Source organism: Ctenopharyngodon idella, chromosome 1 (assembly GCF_019924925.1).
Source record: "Ctenopharyngodon idella isolate HZGC_01 chromosome 1, HZGC01, whole genome shotgun sequence".
In the NCBI taxonomy this organism is placed as follows: Eukaryota; Metazoa; Chordata; class Actinopteri; order Cypriniformes; family Xenocyprididae; genus Ctenopharyngodon; species Ctenopharyngodon idella.
In genome coordinates, this window is record NC_067220.1 from 12,408,908 (window position 1) to 12,435,626 (window position 26,719).

General features: G+C 36.6%; 2 protein-coding genes across 22 annotated transcripts in view; one reads left to right on the forward strand and one right to left on the reverse strand.

Annotated features, from left to right (window-relative positions):
- The window catches only part of elfn1b (extracellular leucine-rich repeat and fibronectin type III domain containing 1b), a 115,062-nt gene that overhangs the window by 46,132 nt on the left and 42,211 nt on the right, over positions 1 to 26,719 (forward strand). The gene's annotated exons all lie outside the window — the stretch shown is intronic.
- LOC127510138 (UDP-glucuronosyltransferase 2A2-like) lies at positions 621 to 25,497 on the reverse strand. 18 transcript variants are annotated; one of them, XM_051889754.1, is made up of 4 exons: positions 17,100 to 17,337; positions 16,857 to 16,887; positions 14,502 to 15,808; positions 4,075 to 4,651 (listed from the first exon to the last, which is right to left on the reverse strand). In XM_051889754.1, the coding sequence occupies exons 3-4, from the start codon at positions 15,798 to 15,800 to the stop codon at positions 4,355 to 4,357; spliced, it is 1,596 nt and encodes a 531-aa protein (XP_051745714.1). In that variant the 5' UTR covers positions 15,801 to 15,808; positions 16,857 to 16,887; positions 17,100 to 17,337; the 3' UTR covers positions 4,075 to 4,354. The 18 variants fall into 18 exon arrangements, with proteins under 18 accessions (XP_051745723.1, XP_051745730.1, XP_051745617.1 ...); XM_051889730.1 differs by lacking the exons at positions 4,075 to 4,651; positions 17,100 to 17,337 and adding exons at positions 6,204 to 10,007; positions 25,257 to 25,486 and having other exon boundaries at positions 14,960 to 15,808; XM_051889719.1 differs by lacking the exon at positions 4,075 to 4,651 and adding an exon at positions 6,204 to 10,007 and having other exon boundaries at positions 14,960 to 15,808; positions 17,100 to 17,230.

A 26,719-nucleotide genomic window follows, 5' to 3' on the forward strand; every position in this document is an offset into this window, starting at 1 on the left:
GTTAATGCTTCAAAACCAAGTCAGTAAATTTGCCAATGAATACTGAGCGAACGCAAATGAGAAAAACTGTAATGAAAAATCCCACCACTTGTATACAGACAAACACAAACATGTGAAGTGATGTACTTGAAAAGCCTGCTTTAGGGGATCTAAAATTCTATCCTAATCTGGGCTGCTTACACAAAGGTCATAGATGTGAATCATAAACTGGAGACATCTACCACCACTGTGCTCTTGAGCAATACATAATCACAATCACAGGTTGCCCCAGTGGAGCTGTCACTACTGCTTGTGTCATTCTTCAAAATAAGACATGTGTATATGTCAAGTAATGAAATGTGTTTGTTGTTTACCATTGACAAAAATACCTTTTGGGAAAGAAAAGGTATAACATACTGTAAAAATGCACATACTACAGCTAACTGAGCAGGTAGTAAAATATTTGTTATTTCCTAAATATATTTCCACGAGGATGGATGGATGGATGGATGGATAGATAGATAGATAGATAGATAGATAGATAGATAGATAGATAGATAGATAGACAGATAGATAGATAGATAGATAAACAGATAGATAGATAGATAGATAGATCAAAAAAACAAAAAACAAATGTTGTATAATGTTCACATAACACAATACAAGATTAAAAGATTTCATTGTATTCTCTGACAAAACAGAAAATAGGAAAGTAATGCAAGAAACGCGAATGCTAATACATTGCACTATTACATTTTCATCCTCATTATTGTAGCTTGTTTTTTGTTTTTCTCATTCTGCAGCAGAAATACTTGATAACCATATATATGGTCATGATTATGAGTGCCACAGCAGAAAGCAGGAACAGTATGACATCAACAGAGTGATAAGAGTACCAGGGCATTTTGTAAGACTCTGTGCGCAAGTGAGCGGCACCTTTGTGCCTCATAACAAACTCAATCCAGAAGATGGCGTTGTCCAGAGGCTTCACTGGGACGTCCTTGTGAAGCCTTGAGAGCCTCTGCATGTTCTCCCGATAAGAGGGCTCATAAATGACCTCTCTGACAGTTTTAAGGAAGGAGTCCTTATCCACTGTGGCGAAGTCTACAGTCTTGGCTACACCCTTTACTCTCATCTTTGCAAGATTATCAGGCTGGTCAAAAATCAGCCCAAATCCAATGATTGGTACCCCGTGGTAGATGGCTTCTTGAATTCCATTGGTTCCTCCGTGTGCCACAAAGGCTCTGGTCTTAGGATGACCCAGAAGATCATTCTGAGGCATCCAGTCCATTATTAAGGTGTTGTTCCCTAGTGCAGATGGTCTCTTTCCTTTGTATCTCCAGATGATCTTCTGTGGAAGTTCTGCAAAAGCTTCAGCAATTGCCTCTGCCACATCATCAGGAAGCTGACCAATGAGAGTGCCCAGAGACATGATGATGACACCATGCTCTCCAGAGCTCTGAACAAAGTCCTCCAGATCTTGTGGAAGAGGCTTTGATGGCTTGCACTGAAAACCTCCCATGTAGACGATGTTTGGCATAGTGGGACGTGGGAATTCAAAAATAAAATCAGCTCTATGGAGCCACAGATCAGCACTCTGAAGTAAAGAAAAGTAGGATGTTCCTGGGCCAATGAACCGTTCACAAAGTGCATTATAATTTGGAGTAATCATGATAGCTAGCTGTACTTCTGATATGATGTACATCACAACATTCTTCACTCTTTCCAAGAAACTCATGCGGTCTGATAACTCCACCATTAGAGCAGGAACATAAGAAAGTGGAGAAGGAGCTATTGCAAAATGAGCCTCACTGTAAACTGTCCAACGGACATTGTAGACAATGGGCAGTTTGAGATAATGACTCAACAGAATGCCTCCAAACCTGACTGGATCTGTAAGAATCAAATCATATTTGGCATCTTTTAAAGACTGCATTATCTGCTGGTCTTCAAACATGTCAATTATCATCTTATTTTCTACTTCAAGCATCCCTAAAAAAGTTTGCCACGAATCCATCTCTAGCTTCAGACGAGCCCAGATCGAACCCTCCCTCAGAATCTCCATAAGTCTGGATGCAAACGTCTCCAGGAGTTCTTCACTAAATCCTCCTGCAGACTTTAGATTGATTGATGTGTAGTGAGGAGAGAATTCTTTGATGTACCAGCTGTCTGCCATCCGAATGACTGTAACATTGTGACCTTTGGCATGAAGTGCTTCAACCAAGATGTTCATGTTGACCCAGTGACTGCCATCCACAGGAAAGACAAGAACCTTCCCACTCTGAACAACTGGGACAGTCGTCAGCAGAAGGGTTAGCATGATTGGCCCAAGCACATTAAAATCCTGTCCATTCATAGTACCTATCACAAAGGAAGGAAAGAAAAGATACAATTCTATATTAAGTACAGTATTTGTAAATTTAAATAGTTATGGTTAAGATACAGTATATCATTCTTGTTTTCTTTAAAAAGAAACTATATACAATGAAACTGAATCTATAGAGGAAATATAGAGGCAAATGTCAGCATATAAAAATGTTAAATTAATTGCATTAACTCCAAAAACAAACAAACAACAAAAAATTATTGACATCCTTAATTTACACAGGACCCATATTTATTTGCTTAGGGAAAATTCAAATATTTCACAGCAATATAAACATGAATCACAATACACACTCAATCCAAAATTATTCAATAATCACAAAGAGAGAGAGAGAAAAAATCTCACCCATCATTGTGTATAATAAAAAAAAATCACTAGGTTAACTTTTGTTGAAAGGAGTCCACGTCATCCAACGACAAGCAAAGCCTTTGTCCTTGCTATTCATGCCAGCAGCTATTTAAATGTACTGTATGTGAGTGAAGGTTCGTTTAAGAATCTTTAAAGGGCAAGGGGCATTTACATTCAAAAATCTAGTTAATGAGTTACTATTCAACATTATATTTATGGTACAAACTAGAACTCCCTTTACTGTTTGGGTTTTGGCACAACATGAAGTTAAGTAAATGATGACATTTCAATTTTTGGTTGGACTAACCCATTAATAATAATAATAATAATATAAATAAATAAATAAATAAAAAATAAAAATAAATACTTCGCTTTCTCTTCAACAGTCTGCAAATGCATTAATCCAACAAAGTCTGAGACCTACAAATTATAAAGTTTTCAATTATACCCTAAACAATGACCAATGTTGGAGAGTAACACGCAAGCTTTTCACAGGTAACAGTAATATTATTTATTCAGTAAATCACATCATCAGCTTTCTGCTGTCATGTGACTCTCCCTGAGGAAGGCTTATGCTGAAACGTGTTGAAGAGATATCGTAACGTTTTGTATGTAGCTGTGAGACGGAAAAAAAAAAAAAAAGCTTTTTAATTAATAAATGTGCCATGGTTATCTAGTTTTTTGGACTAGTTAGTACCTCTTTAAACATTACTTCCATGAGTGCAACAACTAATATGAATATTTATATTCAATGTGATATAATAATATGGTTTTCCATTATAAATAAGGATGACATTGGGTTTTTTACTGGCTTCTTGCGTGTGTAGCTGTTTTGCATTAAAGGTACCTTGAACACTTCCAACTCTTTAGAGCAGAGGTTCACAAACTTTTTTCATGTTAGGACCCACCTAGAGAGGTACAGTATAATCCATATAGGGACCCTCTTATGTCCTGCTTAGTCAAGTTACAGAAATAAAAGATTAATTAGTTATTATTGTTATTACTAAATTTAACTGCAATTCCTAATATATCTCAATCATATATACTTTTGTGCAATTTAGGCTTTAAATTGGCATTTTGTGTGTGTATGTGTTCTTGTATATATTGTTTATGAGGACACAAATGTTTATTTGTTTTTTTAATTAAAAAAATGTCAAAAGTTTTCTGTGAAGGGTAGGTTTATGGGTAGGGTTAGTGTAAGGGGACAGAATATACAGTTTGTACAGTATAAAAACCATTACGCCTATAGAGACTCCCTGTAAACCACATATACAAGTATGTGGTCTGAATCCAAAGTCATTTTATGCTTTTTTTAATTGAGATATTTATGAGATATATTATATGATCTGACAAGACAACCAAAACCCTTAGCTTCTTTTATTGTTTATTGTAATCTGTATATACATAAATTCTGTGTATATTGATGAAGTCTTCACCCCAGGAGAAATGTAAACATTCAAACTGAGTGTACATGGATAGAACAGACACATAATTGTATAAAGAAAGGGTTTCACATACCCTCTAATGTACAGATTTGTTACAGGATTTGTAGTGTGTAACCCACCAAATAGAAATCATATTGTTGAATTAATTTAATTTACAAAAATTAAATAATAATAATAATAATAAAAACAACAACAGTCATTCAAGTTTGTTTTTTGTTTTTCTCATGCATATTCTACAACAGAAATATCTGATAACTGCATATATGGTCATGATTATGAGTGCCACAGCAGAAAGCAGGAACAGTATGACATCAACAGAGTGATAAGAGTACCAGGGCATTTTGTAAGACTCTGTGCGCAAGTGAGCGGCACCTTTGTGCCTCATAACAAACTCAATCCAGAAGATGGCGTTGTCCAGAGGCTTCACTGGGACGTCCTTGTGAAGCCTTGAGAGCCTCTGCATGTTCTCCCGATAAGAGGGCTCATAAAGGACCTCTCTGACAGTTTTAAGGAAGGAGTCCTTATCCACTGTGGCGAAGTCTACAGTCTTGGCTACACCCTTTACTCTCATTTTAGAAAGATTATCAGGCTGGTCAAAAATCAGTCCAAATCCAATGATTGGTACCCCGTGGTAGATGGCTTCTTGAATTCCATTGGTTCCTCCGTGTGCCACAAAGGCTCTGGTCTTAGGATGACCCAGAAGATCATTCTGAGGCATCCAGTCCATCATTAAGGTGTTGTTCCCTAGTGTAGATGGTCTCTTTCCTTTGTACCTCCAGATGATCTTCTGTGGAAGTTCTGCAAAAGCTTCAGCAATTGCCTCTGCCACATCATCAGGAAGCTGACCAATGAGAGTGCCCAGAGACATGATGATGACACCATGCTCTCCAGAGCTCTGAACAAAGTCCTCCAGATCTTGTGGAAGAGGCTTTGATGGCTTGCACTGAAAACCTCCCATGTAGACGATGTTTGGCATAGTGGGACGTGGGAATTCAAAAATAAAATCAACTCTATGGAGCCACAGATCAGCACTCTGAATTAAAGTAAAGTAGGATGTTCCTGGGCCAATGAACCGTTCACAAAGAGCATTATAAGTTGGAGCAAACATTAAAGCAACTTGTGTTTCAGTTATGATGTACATCAAAACATTCTTCACTCTTTCCAAAAAGCTCATGCGGTCTGATAACTCCAGCATTGGAAAAGGAACATAAGAAAGTGGAGAAGGAGCTATTGCAAAATGAGCCTCATTGTAAAGAGTCCAACGGACATTGTAGACAATGGGCAGTTTGAGATAATGACCCAATATGACCCCTCCAAACATGGCTGGATCTGTAAGAATCAAATCATATTTGGCATCTTTTAAGGACTGCATTAGCTGCTGGTCTTCAAACATGTTGACTATCATCTCACTTTCTGTTTTAAGAATCTTCAAAGAACTTTTCCACATCTCTATCTCCAGATTCATACGAGCCCAGATCGAACCCTCCCTCAGAATCTCCATAAGTCTGGATGCAAACATCTCCAGGAATTCTTCACCAAATCCTCCATCAGACTTGAGATTGATTGATGTGTAGTGAGGAGAGAATTCTTTGATGTACCAGCTGTCTGCCATCCGAATGACTGTAACATTGTGACCCTTGGCATGAAGTGCTTTAATCAAGATGTTCATGTTGATCCAGTGACTGCCATCCACAGGAAAGACAAGAACCTTCCCACTCTGAACAACTGGGACAGTCGTCAGCAGAAGGGTTAGCATGATTGGCCCAAGCACATGAAAAACCTGTCCATTCATAGTTCCTGCTGCAAAGCAAGAGAACAAGCACATTTTAAAATTAGTTGCATATGTCTATCTTCTAATCTAACATTTATTTTTGTTGCCTATATATAAAAATACATTCTTCTGTAGCCCTAATATTTTGACTGTAAGTGATGCCATACTAGGCTACAAAGTGTCCACTTCAATTGAACTTGCTTAGTTAACTATGCTGTCTGTACAGTAAAAGCATGTTTCTTTTAGTAATTCAGTAAGAGCAAAGAAGTGGATATTGCATTCAGTAAATTTATTACAATGAGACTAATAGTAGAAAAACTAAAGTCACAGTCATGTGATCTAATTAAACAAGTTGCAACAAAAAAATGAAAGCCATAAAACTATTTAGATATTAGAATGTTAACAATTTCGCACAATATTAAGTCCAGGTAGGTCAAAAACAAACAAACAAAAAAAACACAATGCATCAATAACAACTTTGGGAGACATTTTTGCTGCAATCGTGTCTGTTTATAAGACTGCTAAATGCACCATAGATCTGGCCAAGACAGAGTTTGCACTACAAATAATCCTGATCCGTTACTTTGATAGACTGGAGTGTAAATTTCCTGTCATGCTCTGTTTTCATCCTTTAGTAAACCACTTTAATGCTTAGAAATTTTAATGTGACACTGATATAATAAGAACTCTTTTGACAAGAGCTCTTTTTTGTTCTATCAAGTGCTGGATTATGGGTACTTGGCCTTTTCTTTCTACTCTGCTCTCACAACATAATGTGAAAGGGACAACAGGCACTGTGCTCTTCTGGTCACCCAATTTAATGAACAATATACTATTAATTAATCCACTGCACTATAATTGGAACCTATAAATTACAGTTCAAGCATCTGGGGTCAGTACTATTTAAAGAAATTAATACTTTTATTCAGCAAAGTGACAGTAAAGAAATGTATTATGTTACAAAGATTCCTATTTCAAATAAGTGCTGTTCTTTTAAACTTTCTATTCATCAAATAACCCTGAAAAATATATCATGGTTTCCACAAAAACATATTAAGCAGCACAACTGTTTTCAATATTGATAATAATAAGAAATGTTTCTTGAGCAGCAAATCAGCATATTAGAATGATTTCTGAAGGATCATGTGACACTGAAGACTGGAGTAATGATGCTGAAAATTCAGCTTTGCCATCACAGGAATAAATTACATTTTAAAATATATATTAAAAAAAGAAAATGTGTCAATGCTTTTGCATTCTCTCCCAAATGTTTTGCGTTCCCCCGAGAAACTTTGTGTTCCCTCGTAAAGCTTTTAAGTTCTTTGCGACAGAATGCAGTTTCTCGGAGGAACGCAAAAAGTTTTGAAATATATTTTTTCCTCCTGTCTCATATATTTTCCCACCACCATGTCCCTTTAGGGGCTCCATATATAATGTAAATAAGGATTACTATACGTTCAGCTGTTTTTTATTACAAAATAAATGATGACAGGGTGATCAGTAGCAGAGAAGAACGCTACTACATTAGAGTAATATTAACAGTGAAAACCTCTGAGGTCAGTATCACTACAGTCAATAACTGAGACGCAAGATGGTGAATATTAGGAAATATCTGACCACTGAATGCTGTGATATACTGTATACAATAAATGACAGATATGTTTGTACAAGATTTGTACATAGAGAGTAAAGATTATAGTGTACTGCATAAAAATATAATGATTAGAATTAATCAAAATGTATCAATCACCATATAAATGAAAATTCTGTCATCATTTACTCACCCTCATGTTGTTCCAAAACCCGTAAGTATGGCTGTGACGGTATGAGATTTTTTCTTACCGCGGTGAATAAGCAACAAATCACGCGGTTTGGCGGTTAACCGCTTAATATTATAATAAATTTGCCCTGCAATAATTTCATAGCGCATCACCGCATAACTGACGTGCTGTGAGGATAATAAAAGATTACATATTTTCTAAGAGGAGCTAATAGCCTAAACATTTTTTAGGTCTATTATACAATGAATTATAGGCCTATAATTAAAATTATTAACAGTGTATAATATTTCCTAACACTGCAGTCATCAATGAAAATTAAGAGCAGCTTTACTTCAAGCACCGACTTTAAAAAAACAACCTGTTTAACATGAAATACTATTCTTCTCATTTGTTTCACTATATTTACGGGCCACAAGAGAAATAATGGAATAAATTAAGACAGTTTCGCAGCAAAAGCGAAAGTAACCGGTGAAATGTTTCGAAATGTCTCTTGGCAAAGCAGAGCTTCAGTTTTAATAAAAGGATACGTTTAAGTCCAGTCACTATTTTACATACTTTAAAATTTTCACGGATGTTCAACAAATCATTCTTTTCGCCATTACCACAAACAAGCTGCAGCCGCATAAATCTGATGAGTGCAGGAGCTCTTGGTTACCATAGAAACGTGCGGTGATGACGGTGATGGCCTCAACACCGCGGTAGGCATCTCATTACTGCGGTATTGCGGTAATGCGGTTATCGTCACGGCCCTACCCGTAAGACTTTAGTTCATCTTTGGAAAACAAATGAAGATTTTTGTAATGAAATCTGAGAGGTTTCTGTCCCTCCATAGACAGCTATGCGACTACTACTTTGACACTTCAAAAAGTTCATAAAGAGATCGTAAAACTAATCCATATGAATTGAGCGGTTTAGTCCAAATTTTCTGAAGAGACACGATCACTTTATATGATGAACAGATTGAATTTGGGCTTTATTTCACATGTAATCATTGATCACCGAACATAAACAGAAGCTCAACCGAACCTGAATAACGTGCGAGAACAAACCTCTTGCTGAAGCTCAAACGTGCTTGATCTCCCGCTTACCACAACTGATGTGTGAGTTGATCAATGTTTACAAGTGAATAAAAGCCTAAATTCAATCTGTTCAGCATATAAAGCGAATGTGTCTCTTCAGAAAATTTGGAAACCGCTCAATTCATATGGATTAGTTTTACAATCTCTTTATGAACTTTTTGAAGCGTCAAAGTGGTAGTTGCGTAGCTGTCTATGGAGAACAGAAAGGACAGAAATTGCTCAGATTTCATTAAAAAATATCTTCATTTGTGTTTCGAAGATGAACGAAAGTCTTACAGGTTTGGAACGACATAAGGGTGAGTAAATGATGACGAATTTTCATTTTTGGGTGAACTGACCCTTTAAGAGATTGACCCGTTTATTGACTAAAAACAGGTTTGAATATAGTCTAACAGGAACAGATACAGCTACAGAGATTCTAATCCTAAATAGAATACACACATTGTGTCAATTTAATTAAAAATCATTCTCTTTTGCTTTTTGTCTTTCTCATGCATATTCTACAACAGAAATATCTGATAACTGCATATATGGTCATGATTATGAGTGCCACAGCAGAAAGCAGGAACAGTATGACATCAACAGAGTGATAAGAGTACCAGGGCATTTTGTAAGACTCTGTGCGCAAGTGAGCGGCACCTTTGTGCCTCATAACAAACTCAATCCAGAAGATGGCGTTGTCCAGAGGCTTCACTGGGACGTCCTTGTGAAGCCTTGAGAGCCTCTGCATGTTCTCCCGATAAGAGGGCTCATAAATGACCTCTCTGACAGTTTTAAGGAAGGAGTCCTTATCCACTGTGGCGAAGTCTACAGTCTTGGCTACACCCTTTACTCTCATCTTTGCAAGATTATCAGGCTGGTCAAAAATCAGCCCAAATCCAATGATTGGTACCCCGTGGTAGATGGCTTCTTGAATTCCATTGGTTCCTCCGTGTGCCACAAAGGCTCTGGTCTTAGGATGACCCAGAAGATCATTCTGAGGCATCCAGTCCATCATTAAGGTGTTGTTCCCTAGTGCAGATGGTCTCTTTCCTTTGTACCTCCAGATGATCTTCTGTGGAAGTTCTGCAAAAGCTTCAGCAATTGCCTCTGCCACATCATCAGGAAGCTGACCAATGAGAGTGCCCAGAGACATGATGATGACACCATGCTCTCCAGAGCTCTGAACAAAGTCCTCCAGATCTTGTGGAAGAGGCTTTGATGGCTTGCACTGAAAACCTCCCATGTAGACAATGTTTGGCATAGTGGGACGCGGGAATTCAAAAATAAAATCAACTCTATGGAGCCACAGATCAGCACTCTGAGCTAAAGTAAAGTAGGATGTTCCTGGGCCAATGAACCGTTCACAAAGAGCATTATAAGTTGGAGCAATCATTAAAGCAACTTGTGCTTTAGCTACTGTGTACATCAAAACATTCTTCACTCTTTCCAAAAAGCTCATGCGGTCTGATAACTCCAGCATTGGTAAAGGAACATAAGAAAGTGGAGAAGGAGCTATTGCAAAATGAGCCTCATTGAAAACAGTCCAACGGACATTGTAGACAATGGGCAGTTTGAGATAATGACCCAATATGACCCCTCCAAACATGGCTGGATCTGTAAGAATCAAATCATATTTGGCATCTTTTAAGGACTGCATTAGCTGCTGGTCTTCAAACATGTTGACTATCATCTCACTTTCTGTTTTAAGAATCTTCAAAGAACTTTTCCACATCTCTATCTCCAGATTCATACGAGCCCAGATCGAACCCTCCCTCAGAATCTCCATAAGTCTGGATGCAAACATCTCCAGGAGTTCTTCACTAAATCCTCCTGCAGACTTTAGATTGATTGATGTGTAGTGAGGAGAGAATTCTTTGATGTACCAGCTGTCTGCCATCCGAATGACTGTAATATTGTGACCTTTGGCATGAAGTGCTTTAATCAAGATGTTCATGTTGATCCAGTGACTGCCATCCACAGGAAAGACAAGAACCTTCCCACTCTGAACAACTGGGACAGTCGTCAGCAGAAGGGTTAGCATGATTGGCCCAAGCACATGAAAAACCTGTACATTCATAGTTCCTGCTGCAAAGCAAGAGAACAAGCACATTTTAAAATTAGTTGCATATGTCTATCTTCTAATCTAATATTTATTTTTGTTGCCTATATATAAAAATACATTCTTCTGTAGCCCTAATATTTTGACTGTAAGTGATGCCATACTAGGCTACAAAGTGTCCACTTCAATTGAACTTGCTTAGTTAACTATGCTGTCTGTACAGTAAAAGCATGTTTCTTTTAGTAATTCAGTAAGAGCAAAGAAGTGGATATTGCATTCAGTAAATTTATTACAATGAGACTAATAGTAGAAAAACTAAAGTCACAGTCATGTGATCTAATTAAACAATGATTTTATCAAGTTGCAACAAAAAATGAAAGCCATAAAACTATTTAGATATTAGAATGTTAACAATTTCGCACAATATTAAGTCCAGGTAGGTCAAAAACAAACAAACAAAAAAAAAACACAATGCATCAATAACAACTTTGGGAGACATTTTTGCTGCAATCGTGTCTGTTTATAAGACTGCTAAATGCACCATAGATCTGGCCAAGACAGAGTTTGCACTACAAATAATCCTGATCCGTTACTTTGATAGACTGGAGTGTAAATTTCCTGTCATGCTCTGTTTTCATCCTTTAGTAAACCACTTTAATGCTTAGAAATTTTAATGTGACACTGATATAATAAGAACTCTTTTGACAAGAGCTCTTTTTTGTTCTATCAAGTGCTGGATTATGGGTACTTGGCCTTTTCTTTCTACTCTGCTCTCACAACATAATGTGAAAGGGACAACAGGCACTGTGCTCTTCTGGTCACCCAATTTAATGAACAATATACTATCAATTAATCCACTGCACTATAATTGAAACCTATAAATTACAGTTCAAGCATCTGGGGTCAGTAATATTTAAAGAAATTAATACTTTTATTCAGCAAAGTCACAGTAAAGAAATGTATTATGTTACAAAGATTCCTATTTCAAATAAGTGCTGTTCTTTTAAACTTTCTATTCATCAAATAACCCTGAAAAATATATCATGGTTTCCACAAAAACATATTAAGCAGCACAACTGTTTTCAATATTGATAATAATAAGAAATGTTTCTTGAGCAGCAAATCAGCATATTAGAATGATTTCTGAAGGATCATGTGACACTGAAGACTGCAGTAATGATGCTGAAAATTCAGCTTCGCCATCACAGGAATAAATTACATTTTAAAATATATATTAAAAAAAGAAAATGTGTCAATGCTTTTGCATTCTCTCCCAAATGTTTTGCGTTCCCCCGAGAAACTTTGTGTTCCCTCGTAAAGCTTTTAAGTTCTTTGCGACAGAATGCAGTTTCTCGGAGGAACGCAAAAAGTTTTGAAATATATTTTTTCCTCCCGTCTCATATATTTCCCACCACCACGTCCCTTTAGGGGCTCCATATATAATGTAAATAAGGATTACTATACGTTCAGCTGTTTTTTATTACAAAATAAATGATGACAGGGTGATCAGTAGCAGAGAAGAACGCTACTACATTAGAGTAATATTAACAGTGAAAACCTCTGAGGTCAGTATCACTACAGTCAATAACTGAGACGCAAGATGGTGAATATTAGGAAATATCTGACCACTGAATGCTGTGATATACTGTATACAATAAATGACAGATATGTTTGTACAAGATTTGTACATAGAGAGTAAAGATTATAGTGTACTGCATAAAAATATAATGATTAGAATTAATCAAAATGTATCAATCACCATATAAACATGTAATTTTAATTAAAGGGTTAGTTCGCCCAAAAATGAAAATTCTGTCATCATTTACTCACCCTCATGTTGTTCCAAAACCCGTAAGTATGGCTGTGACGTTATGAGATTTTTTCTTACCGCGGTGAATAAGCAACAAATCACGCGGTTTGGCGGTTAACCGCTTAATATTATAATAAATTTGCCCCGCAATAATTTCATAGCGCATCACCAGGATAATAAAAGATTAAATATTTTCTAAGAGGAGCTAATAGCCTAAACATTTTTTAGGTCTATTATACAATGAATTATAGGCCTATAATTAAAATTATTAACAGTGTATAATATTTCCTAACACTGCAGTCATCAATGAAAATTAAGAGCAGCTTTACTTCAAGCACCGACTTTAAAAAAACAACCTGTTTAACATGAAATACTATTCTTCTCATTTGTTTCACTATATTTACGGGCCACAAGAGAAATAATGGAATAAATTAAGACAGTTAGGATAGCCTACCGTTATCAGGTCTATGCAGCAAAAGCGAAAGTAACCGGTGAAATGTTTCGAAATGTCTCTTGGCAAAGCAGAGCTTCAGTTTTAATAAAAGGATACGTTTAAGTCCAGTCACTATTTTACATACTTTAAAATTTTCGCGGATGTTCAACAAATCATTCTTTTCGCCATTACCACAAACAAGCTGCAGCCGCATAAATCTGATGAGTGCAGGAGCTCTTGGTTACCATAGAAACGTGCGGTGATGACGGTGATGGCCTCAACACCGCGGTAGGCATCTCATTACTGCGGTATTGCGGTAATGCGGTTATCGTCACGGCCCTACCCGTAAGACTTTAGTTCATCTTTGGAAAACAAATGAAGATTTTTGTAATGAAATCTGAGAGGTTTCTGTCCCTCCATAGACAGCTATGCGACTACTACTTTGACACTCAAAAAGTTCATAAAGAGATCGTAAAACTAATCCATATGAATTGAGCGGTTTAGTCCAAATTTTCTGAAGAGACACGATCGCTTAATATGATGAACAGATTGAATTTGGGCTTTATTTCACATGTAATCATTGATCACCGAACATAAACAGAAGCTCAACCGAACCTGAATAACGTGCGAGAACAAACCTCTTGCTGAAGCTCAAACGTGCTTGATCTCCCGCTTACCACAACTGATGTGTGAGTTGATCAATGTTTACAAGTGAATAAAAGCCTAAATTCAATCTGTTCAGCATATAAAGCGAATGTGTCTCTTCAGAAAATTTGGAAACCGCTCAATTCATATGGATTAGTTTTACAATCTCTTTATGAACTTTTTGAAGCGTCAAAGTGGTAGTTGCGTAGCTGTCTATGGAGAACAGAAAGGACAGAAATTGCTCAGATTTCATTAAAAAATATCTTCATTTGTGTTTCGAAGATGAACGAAAGTCTTACAGGTTTGGAACGACATAAGGGTGAGTAAATGATGACGAATTTTCATTTTTGGGTGAACTGACCCTTTAAGAGATTGACCCGTTTATTGACTAAAAACAGGTTTGAATATAGTCTAACAGGAACAGATACAGCTACAGAGATTCTAATCCTAAATAGAATACACACATTGTGTCAATTTAATTAAAAATCATTCTCTTTTGCTTTTTGTCTTTCTCATGCATATTCTACAACAGAAATATCTGATAACTGCATATATGGTCATGATTATGAGTGCCACAGCAGAAAGCAGGAACAGTATGACATCAACAGAGTGATAAGAGTACCAGGGCATTTTGTAAGACTCTGTGCGCAAGTGAGCGGCACCTTTGTGCCTCATAACAAACTCAATCCAGAAGATGGCGTTGTCCAGAGGCTTCACTGGGACGTCCTTGTGAAGCCTTGAGAGCCTCTGCATGTTCTCCCGATAAGAGGGCTCATAAATGACCTCTCTGACAGTTTTAAGGAAGGAGTCCTTATCCACTGTGGCGAAGTCTACAGTCTTGGCTACACCCTTTACTCTCATCTTTGCAAGATTATCAGGCTGGTCAAAAATCAGCCCAAATCCAATGATTGGTACCCCGTGGTAGATGGCTTCTTGAATTCCATTGGTTCCTCCGTGTGCCACAAAGGCTCTGGTCTTAGGATGACCCAGAAGATCATTCTGAGGCATCCAGTCCATCATTAAGGTGTTGTTCCCTAGTGCAGATGGTCTCTTTCCTTTGTACCTCCAGATGATCTTCTGTGGAAGTTCTGCAAAAGCTTCAGCAATTGCCTCTGCCACATCATCAGGAAGCTGACCAATGAGAGTGCCCAGAGACATGATGATGACACCATGCTCTCCAGAGCGCTGAACAAAGTCCTCCAGATCTTGTGGAAGAGGCTTTGATGGCTTGCACTGAAAACCTCCCATGTAGACGATGTTTGGCATAGTGGGACGTGGGAATTCAAAAATAAAATCAGCTCTATGGAGCCACAGATCAGCACTCTGAACTAAGGTAAAGAAAGATACTCCGGGACCAACAAAGCGTTCACAAAGTGCATTATAATTTGGAGCAATCATAAAAGCAACTTGTGTTTCAGTTATGATGGACATCAAAACATTCTTCACTCTTTCCAAAAAGCTCATGCGGTCTGATAACTCCAGCATTGGTAAAGGAACATAAGAAAGTGGAGAAGGAGCTATTGCAAAATGACCCTCATTGTAAACAGTCCAACGGACATTGTAGACAATGGGCAGTTTGAGATAATGACTCAACAGAATGCCTCCAAACTTCACGGGATCTGTAAGAATCAAATCATATTTGGCATCTTTTAAGGACTGCATTAGCTGCTGGTCTTCAAACATGCTGATTATCATCTCACTTTCTACTTTAAACATCTTTGAAATATTTTCCCACATCTCTATCTCCAGCTTCAGACGAGCCCATGTGGAACCTTCCCTCAGAATCTCCATAAGTCTGGATGCAAATGTTTCAATGAATTGTTCATCAAATCCTCCAGGGGAATTCAGAGTGATTGATGTGTAGTGAGGAGAGAATTCTTTGATGTACCAGCTGTCTGGCATCCGAATGACTGTAACATTATGACCTTTGGCATGAAGTGCTTCAACCAAAATATTCATGTTGACCCAGTGACTGCCATCCACAGGAAAGACAAGAACCTTCCCACTCTGAACAACTGGGATAGTCGTCAGCAGAAGGGTTAATGTGATTTGACCACATATCTGAAAAATCTGTCTGTTCATGGCGCCTGCTGTAAAGCAACAGAGTAACAATAATGTTCTGACTGACTTTGTAGAACCAGTTGAATATGTCAAGTTTTAATAATAGTAAAGTATAAATTATTCATTCAAAATTGCATCTGAAAATGTGACATTTTTTAACAGAAGTGAAGTGAAATGCTAGCAAGCTTTGCGGCAGGGCAGTTGCACTGAAAGAAGCCATAGCAAAGGAGCTAGTACACAACTTTTGCTGAGTTTTTTACCACGATGTGCAGTTTGGACACGTCAATGCTAGTTACTGAAAGTCAGAGCCAGTCTACAGATTTTGCAGAAAATGGTGTAGTATATGATGGGCACAGATTTACATTTATTTTGTTGTTGTTTCAGACTATAATAGGACTACGACCGTAAAAAACAGCGAGCGTGAAATAGACACTTGGCACCTCGTCACGCTGTTGCCGTTTTAAAAAAACACGCCGCTCATACTGAAAAAATAGACTTAGTGTTCAGAACATTTTGAAAGTCTGTGTGTAATACTCTGTCGTTTAGTGTATGATGCCCATATTTTGTAACCAAAGTTGGCAAGTGTATGATGCCTATAGTGTTTTAAAATCTGTTCAGATTTTCAGTTATGTCGTGTATTCCAGCCTTACGGTGATTGTCTTATAGACCTTATGTAGCCCCGCCCCTTTTGAGCCCCGCTCATTGTCTTTTGACTTCCGGCTTGTATTTCCACAGCGATCTTATGTATTTATGAATGAACTGCTCATTTTAAAATCTTCCCGGTCTACTGACATTTGTTAAGAAATCTGCTTTAAACATAACAATGCTCATGATAACTTTCATTAACTCTACAACAGGTAAATCCACTTCACCAGCTAATTATTCTTCAACAGCGATGCCATAGAAATATACAGGGCTACCGCAAAAACGGAAGTTCAAAGACAATATTCTAAAGATGGTGGCGCACTTGTTTCTCTGGTAAATAAGGTCTATAGAATAAATGGAAAAAAGCAATATTGATTCAATTTTTTGACCAGACACAACATTTACTTCTAGTAACCAAGAACATATACTAACCTGTTTTGTGTTAACTAGATGGCATTCAAACCTGCAATAAAGAAAGAAAAAGAAAAAAAAAAATCACCCATATGAACATTTAAAAAAAAACTTTGGCAAGGCAAATGTCAAATAAAAATCTCAAACTTTCTATTTTTTCTAATTGGTGTGGAAACAGCAAACATGTCTACTAGTAATATTAAGTAATATTGTTCCTTGTGATCTCTATGCTGTTCATATATATATAAAAAAATATATTCTTACCCATGAATATGTAGCAGGTTAGCCTTGAATGTAGCGTAACTAACAAACCTACAAGCATTTACTCTCTTTTGGCCTCGTTGTGCTTGCTGATGTTCATTTAACAGTCTTTAACAGGGCAAAGGGCATTTACCTGCACAACCCTAGTTAATAAGCTACCATTTAAAATTATGTGTAGTTTTACCTTTGTGTTGACTAGCTAAGTGCACTGAAGCTACTTAAAAAGCCAAAACTTAATAATAATAATAATAATAATAATAATAAAAACATGTAAAATGCCCCATAGGAAATTCAGATCAAACTGATTCAGCAAAATGAACTGAACTACTCAAAGCTTCTTAAGAGTGAGGACATTCTAGAAGAGTGTGCTTGATACAACCATTTTACTGTGTCTCTGCTTGCTCAGTGCTATATATTACATAAAACATTTGAAATAAATTATTTTATCAAACTAAACAATCAAAAAAATATGGTGAAATATTTGTCGTTCATTTTTTTTTTTTTTTTTTACAAAATAGCAACTACTGACAAAATTCCTAACTCACAAGTTTTAAGTTAATACTGTCATTTAAACAACATACAGTAACCTATTTAAACTTCATGCATCTTGAGTACAACATAACACATTAGTCTAAGTAGCAAGCTTTATCTTCATTATTCACTAAAAAAAGAAATGGCTCCAATGAGTCATTCGTCTGAAAATCATTTAGATTACACTGGTCACAATGCATGTTATTGATTTACTAAAAAGAATCGACTCATTTGGAAATTGGTTGGACTGTGACGATGTATGTGTTTTGATGAATTCCTGCCATAAAACGTTATGGTAAAAATAGTAACAGTGCACGGTTACAAATTCAGCATTTGATTCACTAAACTGACTCTTAAAAGTCATTTGATCAAAAAGCGGGATACAGCGTTTTATGTTCTGATCCACTACGAAGAATCGGCTCATAAGAGTCATTCTTTGGATAATCGAGCTAACCTGGTCACGCTGTATGTTTTGTGCTGTAAATCAGTGTTGTTGCAAATAACAAGCATGATGTTTTTTTTGTTTTGTTTTTTTGGAAGTTACGTGGTATAAAATTCTTACAACAGTAAAGAAAAAATAGATTTTTACATTTTATTAAAAATATGTGAGTGGTGTTTGCCTGTACACATCATATACTTCAATATCTTATAAACTTAAAAATTAAAAGTTGCCAATTAATAGAAATGGGTGGTCCCAAGTCAGCACTACTGTAAGGGGTCATTGTATTACTTGTTTTTGATTTTTAATGAACTTTGCTCACCTGCTGATTAGTAACTAAGAAACAATTATGTAAAGTTTTTAAAAGTTTTGTTTATATGTAATTATATATAATCGTTCAAAATTTCTGTTTCAATTCAAAACTTTGATTACACTTTAGTTTAGGATCCAATTCTCACTGTTAACTATTAACTATGACTTTTGCCTCAATAAACTCCTAATAACTGCTTATTAATAGTTAGTAAGTTAGTTGTAATTGGGATTAATTGATGTAGAATATGGTCGTGCAGAATAAAGCATTAATATGTGCTTTATAAGTAATAAACTGCCAATATCCCAGTAATATGCATGTTAATAAGCATGTTAATAGCGAGAACTGGACCCTAAAGTTTATCGAAAGTTTAATTCATTTATGTTCAGCACAAGAATATGAAACAGAATCACTAACAAACAACATTACAATCAAATGAATAGAGATGGTGAAATAATAACATACAGAAAAGAAAAGTAAAACTTAAATGATAATAAAATCACACAAGTTAATTGAAATTAAAAGCATGATAGAGCTCACATAATTCATATATGAAATATAGAATAGATTCTAAAACAATAAAAAAAAAAAAAAAAAAAAAAAAACGTGTGCACAAACCAATACATCAACATCTATAGATCACCATTTGAAATGAATATCATATTGATTGAAAGCTTTGGTCATTAATATACAGGAAATGTCTGAAATTAAGTTGCTTATTACCTGAACAAAATTAAAAAAGTAAAGTCATTCAAGTTTGTTTTTTGTTTTTCTCATGCATATTCTACAACAGAAATATCTGATAACTGCATATATGGTCATGATTATGAGTGCCACAGCAGAAAGCAGGAACAGTATGACATCAACAGAGTGATAAGAGTACCAGGGCATTTTGTAAGACTCTGTGCGCAAGTGAGCGGCACCTTTGTGCCTCATAACAAACTCAATCCAGAAGATGGCGTTGTCCAGAGGCTTCACTGGGACGTCCTTGTGAAGCCTTGAGAGCCTCTGCATGTTCTCCCGATAAGAGGGCTCATAAAGGACCTCTTTGATAGTTTTAAGGAAGGAGTCCTTATCCACTGTGGCAAAGTCTACATTCTTGGCTACACCCTTTACTCTCATTTTTGCAAGATTATCAGGCTGGTCAAAAATCAGTCCAAATCCAATGATTGGTACCCCGTGGTAGATGGCTTCTTGAATTCCATTGGTTCCTCCGTGTGCCACAAAGGCTCTGGTCTTAGGATGACCCAGAAGATCATTCTGAGGCATCCAGTCCATCATTAAGGTGTTGTTCCCTAGTGCAGATGGTCTCTTTCCTTTGTACCTCCAGATGATCTTCTGTGGAAGTTCTGCAAAAGCTTCAGCAATTGCCTCTGCCACATCATCAGGAAGCTGACCAATGAGAGTGCCCAGAGACATGATGATGACACCATGCTCTCCAGAGCTCTGAACAAAGTCCTCCAGATCTTGTGGAAGAGGCTTTGATGGCTTGCACTGAAAACCTCCCATGTAGACAATGTTTGGCATAGTGGGACGCGGGAATTCAAAAATAAAATCAACTCTATGGAGCCACAGATCAGCACTCTGAATTAAAGTAAAGTAGGATGTTCCTGGGCCAATGAACCGTTCACAAAGAGCGTTATAATGTGGAGCAAACAGGAACGCGCCTTGTGCTTCAGCTACTGTGTACATCACTACATTCGTCACTCTTTGAAAAAAGCTCATGCGGTCTGATAACTCCACCATTGGAAAAGGAACATAAGAAAGTGGAGAAGGAGCTATTGCAAAATGAGCCTCACTATACATTGTCCAACGGGCATTGTAGACAATGGGCAGCTTCAGGTAGTGGCCCAAAATAACACCTCCAAACAAGAGTGGATCTGTAAGGAGCAAATCATACTTGGCATCCCTAAAGGACTGCATTAGCTGCTGGTCTTCCATCATACTGTTTATCATCTCGCTCTCTGTTTTCGTCATCTCAAAACAACTTTCCCACATCTCTATCTCCAGCCTTAGACGAGCCCAGGTGGAACCTTGCCTCAGAATTGTCATGAGTCTGAATGCAAACATCTCAAAGAATTCTTCATCAAATCCTCCTGCAGACTTGAGATTGATTGATGTGTAGTGAGGAGAGAATTCTTTGATGTACCAGCTGTCTGCCATCCGAATGACTGTAATATTGTGACCTTTGGCATGAAGTGCTTCAACCAAGATGTTCATGTTGACCCAGTGACTGCCATCCACAGGAAAGACAAGAACCTTGCCACTCTGAACAACTGGGACAGTCGTCAGCAGAAGGACTATCAAGATTTGGCCACATGACTGAAAAATGTGTCTGTTCATGGCTCCTGTGGTAAAGCAAGGGAACAAGAGTGATCCACTGAAAGACCTCAAAACAAGTTGAGCATGTCAATCATCTAGATTATAAACACCACTTTCATCAATATTTTTCATCAGTATTTAATTGAATGCAACAACTGGCAATGAACTTTTCAACATTGCTTCTGAAATGCACTTTGTAGACAAACTGATCAGAAGATAAAATGCTAACGTTGGGGCAGAATAGAGGATGCATGAGTGATAATCTTCTTTAAAAATCAATTAATAAAAAGAAAATTTTGACTCAAGATGAAAATACATACACACATAATTTTTGTAGAAATAGTTTAAAGAAAGTCTTAAAGGTGCTGTAAGTAGTATTTGAACTACGCTGTTGGACATTGTTGATATTTGAAATCAACCCAAACAAAGCCACCCCTCTCTTCATTGCTCCGCCTCCAAAACTCACACTCCAATATTAACCACCCTACTCCAAATCGGTCTCAAACCCCGGCCCATCCGCTGCTGGCATGTGAGGCAAATGCACTACCAATGACGCTAAACACCTCATTCTCTAGAGGTCATCAGCGTGCAGTAGTTTAACTGCAAAACTCTCACTATCTGGCCACTGTTACACACGCAATGCGAGTGGATGTCTGTTTATCACAGCTGACACGCAACAAAATGCTTCACGAAAAATAAAGCGCAGTTGATAAGCGAACGACAAGGAAGCACAAAAATTAACGTACAGCACACAAGAGTAAATACAAAGTGTTCGTTGTTAGTCGCAAACAGCACAGCAGATCAAATCAAAACCCAGTGTTATTCACATGAGCGGGATCAAAGCAGTCTCTGCGTCTGTTTTCAGGCCTTCCCACTTAGCTCTCTCCAGCGCTGGAAAGCTTTTCTAATATAAACGCGGGTCGTAAAGCGCTTGCCCAGGCATAAACCTTCATTCCAGTGATATTCTTTTGAGCTGTTTTGTATTATGTCCCATCTCTCGTTCTGCATTTTTTTTTTATTATTATTTTCAAATCTCCCTCGTGCTCTTTCTCTCTCCTCGACCGGCATACGCCCCCTAATGCTGATTGGTTAGACGTTTGTTGTTGGTATCGGTCTGACTAACTTCCAAACAAATGGATTTGAAATATTACTGAGTCCCCCTTTAACCATTTTATATCTGACAGTCAAATAAGTCTGGTCAACATTAAGAGTTATTGCTACTTTGATCTATAAGCTGATAATACCAATAAACACGTTCTTACCCATGAAAATGTAGACTACAATATCATTACCAGAACAACTTTGTTGAGTGTAAGCCAAGTCAAAGTACAAGCACAGCTTACTCCTTTTCAGCCTCATGTGCATGACAAGACACAAACGTACTATAGTATGTGAGTGAAGGTTCATTCAGTCTTTAAAGGGGAAAAGAGCATTTCCATGTAGAGGTCTAGTTAATGAGCTTCCATTCAATGTTACAACTGTGGTACAGAATTAAATTCAGAACTCCTTCATCTCCACCTCTGCCCCAGTTCAATCAAATTAAAGTATTTTTACTTAACATTTACACTTATGCATTTGGCAGAAGCTTTTATTCAAAGCGACTTGTATTAAAAGTATACATTTCACACTCTCCTGTTGCTCTACTCTACTGCACTTTTAAACAGATGTAATAAATAAATAAAGCAGTACAAAATTAAATACTTTTACACTATGATATGATACTAATACCCAAGCAGAAAGTATAACCAGTAATAGCAAAGTCAACTTTATTGCTTATGAGTTCATTAAACTAAATTGCAATAAAATGCATTAAATTCCCTAATTTTTGATGATGAGCGTAAAGGATTGGTATCCCATGGTAGATGACATGGTAGAAAAAAGTACTGTATGGAACCAATAAGCAGAACAACAATGTGGATTTCAGCTACTGCACTGATTCATGAGAGTATGAGTCTATGAGAGAATCAGAAGTGATATTTACATGGAAAAAAATTTATTCAATTTTTTTTTCGCCCTGACTGGAAGCCTGCCGTTTTATTATATGAGCTCGCAAAATTCGCAAAATCAGACCCATAAAAACATAACATGCTAAATCATGGTCAAGTTGTAACATAAGTCAAAGTTTACTCTTCTTTGGCCCTTTTGTTCATTCCCACAACAGTACTAGTGCACGTATATACTACAGTGTGTGAAAGTTCATGTTTTTAAAGGACCAAAGGGTATTTTACTAGAGAGATTGAGTTATATTTCAACATACTCTTTAATGTAATTCAGTGTGCCCAATCGGAGAAAAACAGCCAAGGGAGTAAAGCATCAGTTTTAGTTTCTAAAGTCAGATCTTTAGTTTATAATTTAGTTTTTTACCTTGAGCATTTGTAAAAGTGTGACAATACACAGCTTTGCCAAGTTCACTGTTAGTAGCCTTGATAGTTGGATAGCTGCTTTGGAGGAACATTATTGTGTACACTTGAATATAATTAGCTAGCTAGATAGCTAGATATTTGATATATACTTTGAACAGAATATCTCATATTTTTCCGTGGGTGCTCGACCACTTCGGTGCCTATATCAGCAACTACCTACTAATGCACTCGCATTCACATAAAATAGTCTTGCTGACAAGTTTGTGTGAGTAAAGACAAAATGCACAAGATATAGTACAACAGAGAATTCAACTGTACAGTATGTGTCATTAGCAGTGGTGTATAAAGTACTTGAAAGCCATACTTGAGTAAAAGTATAGATATCTTACCAGAAAATGACTTTGGTAGAAGTCACTGTTTAGAATATTACTTGAGTAAAAGTAAGTATGTGATATTTTTTGTACTTAAGTATGAAAAGTAATTTTTTGATATTAAATGTACTTAAGTATTGAAAGTAAATGTACAAGATTGTGTTCAGTTTTAACTCTAACATTTTGTTTTCTTTGAATTAAAAAAAAAATGGCAAAATGTTTATTGTAAGTTTTAAATATAAAAAATACTAATATATTAATTATACATTGATCATTCATGTTAATTCATAGTGCATTATAACTAATGTAAGAGACAACTTTAAAATGTTAAAATGTAAATGTTGAAATTAACAATGAACAATACTTTTATCAACCTTATTTAATGTTACAAATGGACTCTTATTGTAAAGTGTTACCATTTTATATAAATCCAAACATTCATGCTTAAAAATTGTCATCTTTACACACAAAGGCATAGCATAGGTCTATTATATGTATACTTTCACACATTATTTGCCTTTATTTTAGAAAACTTGATGATTATCTAAACAAAATATGTGTTACAGTGCCGATAAAAAAATAAATAAAAAAAAATGAAATCGAATACATTTCTGATTATTTATGTTTCTGTCGCTGCATGATGCAGGATACAGTTTAAATATGCAACTTCGCTGGATAACGAACGCATAACAGCGAACAAATGGATATAAACTAATGCAAATTAATGGTAACAACCGTGACATTAAACAGTTGGCGTTTTTGTCACATTGTTTTAACCACTTGAGGTACTACTAATGTTAGCATCCTCTCAGCCTCGACGGCAAACATACTGCTGTTCTCCACTAATGCAGCATCTAGTCAACAAACTAATTACTTCATAATGATATGAAAACATGTACTGTAGTGTACACTGTATAACATATTTGTTGTCTATGTTTTAAATCCGTTTTTGAAGTAGCCTATCCCGCTCTGTGCAGCGCGCAGCCTCACGTCACGTGTCAAAACAAACTCTACGAGTTTTTATTTCGCCTCTAGAGGCCGCTCTCGTACAGTATCATACAGCGCACTCTTCTCAGCCGCTCCAGCAAAGGACGCAACCCGGAAAATGAAATCAACTGCGGTTGTGCGAGCACTTATTTGCACATGCTTGATTGCAGTCTGTGTTCTTCCGACTTTATTTTGTAGTAAGTAACGAAAATGCTTTGGGAAAATGTATCGGAGTAAAAGTTTACATTTTATTTAGGAAATGTAGTGGAGTAAAAGTAAAAGTTGACAGAAATATAAAAACTCAAGTAAAGTACAGATTCTCCCAAAAAATACTCAAGTACTGTAACGAAGTATTATTACTTAGTTACATTACACCACTGGTCATTAGTTACTTTCATAATAGTATTCATAATACTTCCTTCAGTTTCCACACTTATGTGAACGAGACTGATTCACGTGACCTTCGATCAGCACAGTTTTGTCCAAACGTTCAGTTCGTTCAGTAAAGAACAAATGCACAGAATGCATTAGTTCCTGTCATTCTTTTGAAACAAAACAGGAAAGGAGAGGCTGCTGCAAACGAAAGATACGAGCGAGTGCATGAAAGTACACGAGAACGATTCGTTCAAATCAAACATTCATTCAGAAACATCGATGCTTTTCACGAACTAAACACCAAAGCAGCGCAATTTGAAATAACTTAACACCTTGCACGACCCCAAACAATGCAAAAAAAAAAAAAAAAACTATTGATTTCACATGCCACCACTGACCAGCACGCAAAGTTGCATTATAACACAGTCACTATGTAAAACCTTTATACGTAAAAACACTTACTCTCATTTATGTAGCCTACAACATGCGTCAGAAGAAAGTCACAAACACACCGGAGGCGCGATGTCAGATACCCACAAGAAAACTTCCACAACGTCCAAACAACTCCGTCCTGCAGCTTTTTACTTAAACACTTTTTTTTCCCTTCAGCCAGTAACATAATATTTTCTGTTTTTACTGAAAGTGCTTGGGGCACCTCCCCCGTTGGGTTTGAGTGTTATGACAGATTTACAGGATATGTTCTGGTTACATAAAGGGTTATGGGAGGGTCTGATAAAAGGACTGTAGTGAGTCCATTCACTATGTGTCTTCAGATCAGAAGTTAATACATGCATTTACATGCATATCAGTGTTTTGAATTAAACTTTACACAAAAAAGTCTGATCTGAAGAACAAACATGACAAGTTTGAACAACTCCATTATTCAGCTCAGCGCTGATTCATGCAGGTTCATAAAGTGAATGAGATTATTTCATGGAAAAGTCTGACACATCTATTAATCATACAGAAAGAGAGATTCTTTGTAAATGTGGTACACAGAAAATACATTTTTATATAAATCTCAAATTTGCACTCTGCACCACTGAACTGTCTATTTCAGTGATTATTATAAACTTATGTGATTTAGCAACTATCCTTTGAAGAGGTTTATCCATTTTTTGCCATATGCTATGATTATTATTTTTTTACTTTGCCCCTTGACAGATGAAAAATTATGTTGTGGTTTTGATGAAATTTGGACACTATTTTGCCTTGTTGGAGCTCATCCAATTTGTTGGGTGCTTTAAAAACTCACATACAAAGTTTCAGACCTCTGTGGTATCTGATACTAATTATTATAGCCTATTACTGTAATTTTGATTTAGTTATTTTTTAATGTAATGTCATGCCATTTTTATTTTTGTCTGATCGGATCCCTTATGGTCTTATAGTGATGGTCAAACATAATTTTTTTTTTCTTTCTTTGTTCTCACTCACATACAAATTCGTTAAGCATAAGTTAAACAGGCTGCATTATTTATGATTAGAAAAATCGGTCGCAATGCACTTTTTAAACACACAGTGAAAGCTTTACTTGTCGCTTATTTTCAGCCCTAGTTTCACACAGTTTAGTGGAACTGCCATACGCCACAAGAGTAATTTAAATCAGTTCATTTAAATCAGACTGCAATAGAATGAATGCATTGTGGAAGTTGTGAGTGCATGTAAAATCACCAATATATTACTAATTCTGATTACCAGTGTTGGGGATAACGCATTACAAGTAACTTGAGTTACGTAATCAGTTTACTTTTTAAAGTAACTAGTAAAGTAATGCATTACTTTTTCATTTTACAACAAAATATCTAAGTTACTTTTTCACATTTATTGACTGACATTTCTCCTGTCCCCATGTTGAGAGAAATAAAGTCCAGAGGTGTTGTGTGTGCTGTGTGAACATGATGGTTATTGTAGTTCTAGACTAA